Source organism: Capra hircus, chromosome 5 (assembly GCF_001704415.2).
Source record: "Capra hircus breed San Clemente chromosome 5, ASM170441v1, whole genome shotgun sequence".
In the NCBI taxonomy this organism is placed as follows: Eukaryota; Metazoa; Chordata; class Mammalia; order Artiodactyla; family Bovidae; genus Capra; species Capra hircus.
Window position 1 is genome coordinate 62,907,763 of NC_030812.1, and position 7,997 is coordinate 62,915,759.

Genomic DNA, 7,997 nt, shown 5'->3' on the forward strand with positions numbered 1-7,997 from the left:
TAACATTTTTTGTTAAATATGTTATTCATAGAAGATTATATAAATGCATGTGAACCATTTAAAGTATTCGGGAGACAAATGCAAGAAAAAGAAGAGACATAAACCCTATTTTCCTTTTTAGAAAATTAATAGATGCCTGTAAAACTGAAAAAACATGAAGCAGCAGTATAAGCATGACATTTAGAGACATGAGACACATTTATAACATACATGGGTTACAATACAGAGAATTGTAAATGGTTGTCTTTGGAGAGGGGCAAATACATGAGAAGGAGAAGGCAATGACAACCCACTCCAATACTCTTGCCTGGAAAGTCCCATGGATGGAGGAGCCTGGTGGGCTGCAGTCCATGGGGTTGCAAAGAGTCGGATATGACTGAGCAACTTCACTTTCACTTTTCACTCTCATGCATTGGAGAAGGAAATGGCAACCCACTCCAGTATTCTTGCCTGAAGAATCCCAGGGACGGGGGAGCCTGGTGGGCTGCCGTCTATGGGGTCACACAGAGTTGGACACGACTGAAGCAACTTAGCAGCAGCAGCAGCAGCAGCAAATGCATGAGAGGTGAAGGGTAGGAAACATATTTTTTGATGAGAAAATCTGTAGGACTACTTTGTTTTACATTATGTATATGTATAACAAAGATACAAATAAAAATGTTTTTAAAAGTACATAAGAGTGCCATCTTTCTTTCCCTTACCATGTCTTATTTATTTATCCTTTTGAGTCTGTTTTCCCAACTATAAAATGAAAGTTCTACCCTCACTTTACAGGTCTATTGTTAAATTATAGATAACAAATATAAAATGCATTAACAAGTTACTTGGCCCAGAGAAAGGCTCAACAAATGAAAATTACTTTTATAAGCATCTTCACTGATAAATTATATCCATCTTTAGTTAGGAATTTCTTTTTATTTTTGTTTAGTCACTAAGCTGTGTCTGATTCTTTGCAATCCCATGGATTGCAGCTCGTCAGGCTTCCCTGTTCTTCACTATCTCCTGGAGTTTGCTCAAACTCATGTCCACTGAATTGGTGATGCTATCTAACCATCGCATCCTCTGTTATCCCCTTCTCCTGCTGCCTTCAATCTTTCCCAGCATCAGGGTGTGTGACACCCTTTCAAACGTGTCAACTCTTTCTATCAGGTGGTCAGAGGATTGAAGCTTCAGCTTCAGCATCAGTCCTTCCAATGAATATTCAAGGTTGATGTACTTTAGGATTGACTGGTTTGATCTCCTTGCTGTCCAACGGACTCTTGAGAGTTCTCCAGCACCACAGTTTGAAAGCATCAAGGCTTCAGCACTCAAGCTTCCTTATGGTCCAACTCTTATATCCATCCATGACTACTGGAAAAACCATAGCTTTGACTGTACAGACCTTTGTCAGCCAGGTGATGTCTCTGTTTTTCAATATATTATTTAGGTTTGTCTTAATTTCATGGCTTGAGTCACCATCCACAGTGATTTTGGAGCCCAAGAAAATGAAAATGAAAATCAGTTCCCACTTTTCCCCCATCTATTTGCCATGAAGTGATGGAATCTGATGCCATGATCTTTGGTTTCTGAATGTCAAGTTTTAAGCTAGTGTTTTCACTCCTCTTTCACCTTCATCAAGAGGCTCTTTAGTTCCTCTTTGCTCTCTGCCATTATGGTGGTGTCATGTACATATCTGAGGTTACTGATAATTAATGCTTCTTGACCTTCATACAGGTTTCTCCAGAGACAGGTAAGGTATCCTATATCCTCATGGGAAAATGATGAGACAAGTTTTTCTTTTTCACTCAAAATAGGTAAAAATCGAATTTTTGTTGGCTCCTCTTTTTCAGCCTGTCCTCTAAATATTCATCTTTCTCAGAGTTTTCTTCTAGTTTCTCTTCTCTTCTTATTTGCACCCTTTCTTTGGGCACCATGCATTTCTCTTCTCACACTCATCCTAGAAACTGCGGATAACTTTTGCTCCTCCAGTGTGCAAATCATGCTTGTTTTGCTTCTGTCATGGTTTGACCACACGCAGAATAGTATGTAACCATTATGAATTGTGATTGCATCCCTCCTAACTGCCCTGGGCATGGGGCTCTTCTTTCCACTGTTAAGTGGCATTATAAGCACAAAACCACAAATAGATGAAATATTGGGGAAGGAAGGACAAATTCCTTGATGGCTAATAAAAAAATCTGCCTGCAGTGCAGAAGATTTGGGTTCGATCACTGGGTTGGGAAGGCTCCCTAAATGAGACAATGGCAACCTACTCCAGTATTCTTGCATGGAGAATCCCATGGACAGAGGAGCTTGGTGGGGCTACAGTCTGTAGTGTTGCAAACAGTTGGACATGACTGAGCAACTGAACATACAGAGGATTTACAGAGCCGTGAAACTATTCTGTATAATACTATAATGGTGGAACAGTCATCAGACATTTGTCAAAACCCACATCATAATATACACCACCAAGAGTGAACACTAATGTAAATCATGGGCTTTGAGTGATAATGATATGTCAATGTAAGTGCATGGATTATAGCAAACAACCACTCTGGTATAGGGTGTTGATAGTGGGGAGGCTGTGTATATATGGGAATTCCCTGTATTTTCTGTTCAATTTTTCTGTGAACCTAATAATGTTCTAAAAGAGTAAGGTCTATTTAAAGTCAGTTCTTCCTTAAAAGTTCTGAAAAGAACTAGTGGAAACTGAAATTACCTTTTGAAAGTGGGAGAACAGGTTTGTCAACTGTGATGCTTATAGGTAAAGCCAGACTCCCACTCATTGTGTCAATAAGTTCCTCAATTCTTTCCCCACCAATCTCTTGTGCTAGAGGATTTGAAATCATTTCATCTTCTGGTCAGTTGAAAGAAACAATATGTGAATTTCTCTATTATATATAGGACCAATATTTCAAATATGCATTTACTTATTAAAACTTACTTATACATTTCCTATTTTCAAAAAGATATTAGGCAGCTTACAGTAAAAGATACAAGTAATAAATTTATTAGATAATAGGATATCACCAAAAGAGGATGTTAGGATTGTAAATAAATGGAAAAATACATATGTTAATTCTAAGGTTATTATGGTTTCTATAACAGAGTAGAAGACTTTTGCTCTAGTTTCCATAACTTTGACTTTATCTACTTTGGTTAAGTCACTTTTCAAAAACTAGGAAGCACACAATTCATCAGAGGAGATAAAGTTTTTCCTGGTATAAATTCTGAAGTATTTATGTGATCACTTCCTCATAACCGTTTTAGAGCAAATGCTGAAACAGATTAATTTATATGACTATTTCCTTTATTAATTTCTGAAAAAACTTGAAAGCAGAATATTTAAGGTTCGCTCAGTGAAGACTGTTCTGCCAGCATCTAAACACAAAATACTACAATATCTTGGTTAACACTAACCTTAACTGTTTCCTTGCTTTTATTTCATCAGTTAACCCAGTCTCAGAATTATTTTTCCTTTTGCAAAATACATAAGATGATTTATTGCCTAGAAGCCTGTAGAGTCTATTGTTTGAACCTTCAAATTCCAATTCCTCTTCATTTTTGAATAGCTTCGTTGCTACTGGTTCCAAATCCTTTAAGACGAGAGATGTCATTACTACTTAGGCACATATTTTGCCTAAGATGACTTAATACTGCATTGACAACATAGGAACCGGTAAAAATCTTTTATGTTTGTAAATTCTGCTTCCTTCTTTTTATTTCCACTTGAGTTTGAAGGGAGTAAATAATACCATCCCATAGCTGAGTAGCTTGAAAGGGACCAGAGCATCATGAAAAAAAATTTAAACATATGTTTCTAGCAAGTTTAGATTACATAAAAATATTTAAGTTTTTTTTGCAACCTTATGCTTTTTTATGTCATATCTGCTGCCAATGCCTTTCTTAAGTTTCTTCTCCTCGCATTCTATGGAAACTATAATAGGTTTACTAAGGTTGCACATGTTCACCTCCCAATAAAATCAGAGTAAACCTAGGAATTTGCTCTACTGATAAAACATATACTATTATGTGAATGTATAGTCTTGAAGAATATTAATTTAGGATACATTCAAAAGGAATGCACATACTTACTGAAATCTTCTTTATTACAGAGCTGTGGCTTCATCAGACTCTGTTTTCATTTTTTCTTTTTGACTTTTTGAACAATGACAACCTTTGCATGACAGAAATCTAGGGCAAGGAGCTGAAAAAACTTGATTTATCTGTCAGTTGTTCTTGTTGAAAAAGAAAACTTAGGAATAATGAAAACCTGAAGACAGTGAAATGTCCAGCACATGGGGAATAGTTAAATAGATTATAGTATAGCTTTATTACAGAATATTAAAAACCATTAGGAAGAATGACATTTATGGCATGAAGGATTTCATTAAGCAGTAAAAACAGAGTTGGGCGAAACAATTTGTATACTATTATTATCATCCTAGTTATGCAAAAATAAATTCCTAACCTATACACAAATATACGAAAACAGAAAGAAAGGTCTGGAAGGATAAAATTCAAACTAACCTTTGGGAAATAGATATAATGAAAGCATGTTCACTTTTCAGCATACGTGTTTCTGATTTTTATAATGTACATATATAAACTTTTTCAATTAATTGGAGACAATAAAATTTAAAAATTTAGATATAATTTACATTTCACAAAATTCACTCTTTTAAAGCGTACAATTCAATGACTTTTCATTCACAACTCTGTGCAGCCATTTCTTTCATCTAACTCCAGACCATTTCATCACTTCAAAAAGACTTCATACAGTTACCAGTCACTCTTCATTCCCTCCTACCCCAGGGAATTTTTAATAAAATTTTTTTAGTAAGATAAGGGAATAAATGGAAACATCTAGAATGTTGTTTCTAGATTTTTGTTGTTAGAATCCAAGAATTTAAGGTCTTTCTTCCTTTGCCTATGAATAAGTGGAAGTTCAATTCAGTTCAGTTCAGTCGCTCAGTCGTGTCCGACTCTTTGCGACCCCATGGACCGCAGAACGCCAGGCCTCCCTGTCCATCACCCGGAGTTTACCCGAACTCACGTCCATTGAGTCGGTGATGCCATCCAACCATCTCAGCCTCTGTCGTCCCCTTCTCCTCTTGTCTTCAATCTTTCCCAGCATCAGGGTCTTTTCAAATGAGTCAGCTCTTCACATCAGGCGGCCAAAGTATTGGAGTTTCAGCTTCAATATCAGTCCTTCCAATGAACATTTAGGACTGATTTCCTTTAGGATGGACTGGTTGGATCTCCTTGCAGTCCAAGGGACTCTCAAGAGTCTTCTCCAACACGACAGTTCAAAAACATCAATTCTTCGGCGCTCAGCTTTCTTTATGGTGAAAGACATGGTTTTTCTAGCTTTGACTAGACAGACCTTTGTTGGCAAAGTAATGTCTCTGCTTTTTAATATGCTGGCTAGGTTGGTCATAACTTTCTTCCAAGGAGTAAGTGAGTAACAGGAAACTGGATGCCAATTTTACATAACGGTGTGATGTTTAGAGCAAAGAAACAGTCACCTTCAAATGCCCTCTGTAGCAGAAGCTGTCTATCCTTGAACTATTACAGCGCGAGACTTTGTGGACAGTGCGTAGACAGAAGCAGGGGGCGGAAGGCAGAGTGGAAAAGGGGAAGGTTTGAGGAGTACGAGCAAGTACGGTCGAGGTTAGGGTAGGGTGGGATAGATAAGCCTAGGAGTCTATGAGCGGTCGAGACAGGGTTATTTTCCATGGACCATCTGCCTAGGTAAGTGTCATTAAACAAGCAGGCCAGGTTAAAGAAATAGTCCTCGAGCTCAAGGACTTGCAGCATTGGCATCATCTTATGAACGTCTTAGAAACATAGACCAGCAGACCATACTCTTGAATCCAAGCTGCATTTTAACAACATCCCCAAATCATGTGTTCATATTGAAGTCTGAGAAGCACTGCTTTCCAGGACTCCCCAAGAAGAGTAGCTTCTGAAAAGACCCAGAGGCGGTCCTCAGTCAGAGAGGACATGTGGGCGGGGAAAGGGGCGGGTCCAGGAAGGGGGCGGGCCCCAGAGGCCTGAGCTCAGAGTTGAAACCTTCGCTCTCCGCAGCCGTCCTCCTCTTTAGGGCACATTTGGCTAGGCTCTAAAGGGCTACCTGTCCTTCTTTTCCTGGAGCCTCTAGGGCTTACGAAGCTCGATGCGTTCCGCCCAGGGCCGGGAAGCTGGATCTGGCCGTCAAAGCAAGGCTACGGAACTGCGGAGTCAAATGATCTGCCATAAACACGTCCACCGGGCTCCGCCTCCGGCCCGTGACCCCGCCCCCACTTGGCTCTCTTGGGGCGGGGGCCAAAGACGTCCCGGTCTCGCCCCTTCCGAACAAGCCGGAAGTGACGTCATGCCCGGACCGACTCGTCTTTCGGTCTTCTTCCCCCTCCTTTACTCTTCCTCCCCACTCCCGCCCCTCCCCTCCCTTTTCCCCTCCTCCGGTTCCAACCTTTGAGGCCGCGAGAGTGTAGGAGGCTATGGAGTAAGCCGGCGGCAGCGGCCAGGCGCCGAAGCTGAGCAGGAGCAGCCGAGAGGCGTTTGGGGGGCGGGAGAGGAAGAGCCCCAGCGCCGCCCCTCCTGAGGGAGAAGGGGAAGAGGTGAGTGACCGCCCATGGATACCGAACGACCTCCTTCACCGATCGCGCACCCGCCTGGGCTCCCCGGGCAGAGAGAAGGAATAGGGAAGGACCCGCACGGGGGGTAGGCCTCCCAAGGTCCCCGGGGTTGGCGACTGTTGCCTGGTGACGGGCTTGCTGGCTGCAGGCGGGGCCGGCTGGGTGGTAGGCGCCCTCGCGCGAAGCGGGGCTGGGGTAGCGGCAAGCTGCGGGGAGCTGATCCGGGAGGCCCGAGTCTCCCTGAGGCCTGGAAGCGACTGGAGACCCCGGGCTGGAGCCATCTGCTGGAGGGAGAGCCCCCTGCTTAGGCTCAGGAGCTCGGGTTTCCGCGGTGGAGATCTTGGTTCCCTTTTGGGAAATAGGACACTACTCCGGGACTGGGTGAGAAGAGCTCCCCTCAGTGCTGAGGTGCGCCTCTGATAACCTGGGTTACCATCTGAGGCCCTCCGGCCCAGCGTCCTTTTCTAACAGGAGCTTTAGTTCTGGAATGGAAGGTTATTGTTTGTGAGGTGGGTGGGGCAGGTGTTTTGTTAAATACCCTCTTCGAGGCTCCTGCTCTCCTGTTTTTCTAAGTGGGAGAGAAAGGATGGAAGAAGGTTGAGACCCATGAAGCTTGCAAAAACTTGGGATCCGATAGAGTACATACCTGTGGTCAGTAATTAAGGGAACCAGTGTTGTCAAGTCAGCTCCCATAACAGTCTTCCTGAGGCTCCAGTCTCAAGCGACTTAAAAGCACCAAGTCAGTAGTGACACAGTTTTAAGTTTCAAACTAGTATTTTTATAGATCAAGGTCCGGAGTCAAAAAATTTACAAATTGGATTCTATGAGTAAGAAGTTTCCTAAGTCGCTTTCGCAAGCCTCTTCATTCTGGAATATTTATTATGGTTTAAGGTTAATGCTCCAAACCAGCCTGTCACAATAAAACCCCCTTCATGTTCTAGTAACAGATTGAAAGTCAGGTGGTTGAAGCTTCCTTTTGGACTTTACAGGTTATTTTTTTGTTTGTTTGGCTTATCTTTTTTTTTTTTTCATTTAAATACTAATTTTTTTTTAAGTTTTAAAATAATTTATCAGCTGAGTGTATAAGTAGAATTCTTGAGATACTATTAAACTGTAGGCATAAAAGACAATTTTGAGGGAGTGTTTAAAGGAAAGAACCTAAAGGAAAGTAAGGACCTTCATTCTGTTCAGATCCATTTTATACACATGCAGAAACCTATTCTATTCTCTCTGATATCCAAAAACACCCAGTAAAGTAAAACACCCAATAAAATACAAGCGCAATGTACACTGAAATGTTTCTATAAAAACCAATGCCATAATTAGGAATAACTACTCATACTCACATGTTTGAAAGTCATGGCTTATCTCCCA

General features: G+C 41.3%; 1 protein-coding gene across 1 annotated transcript; it reads right to left on the bottom strand.

Moving 5' to 3' along the window:
* DEPDC4 (DEP domain containing 4) lies at positions 3,032 to 6,241 on the bottom strand. Its single transcript, XM_018048148.1, is given in 4 exon segments — positions 3,032 to 3,576; positions 3,578 to 3,776; positions 6,119 to 6,197; positions 6,200 to 6,241. Coding segments are annotated over 4 exon segments (519 nt in total). The 3' UTR covers positions 3,032 to 3,377.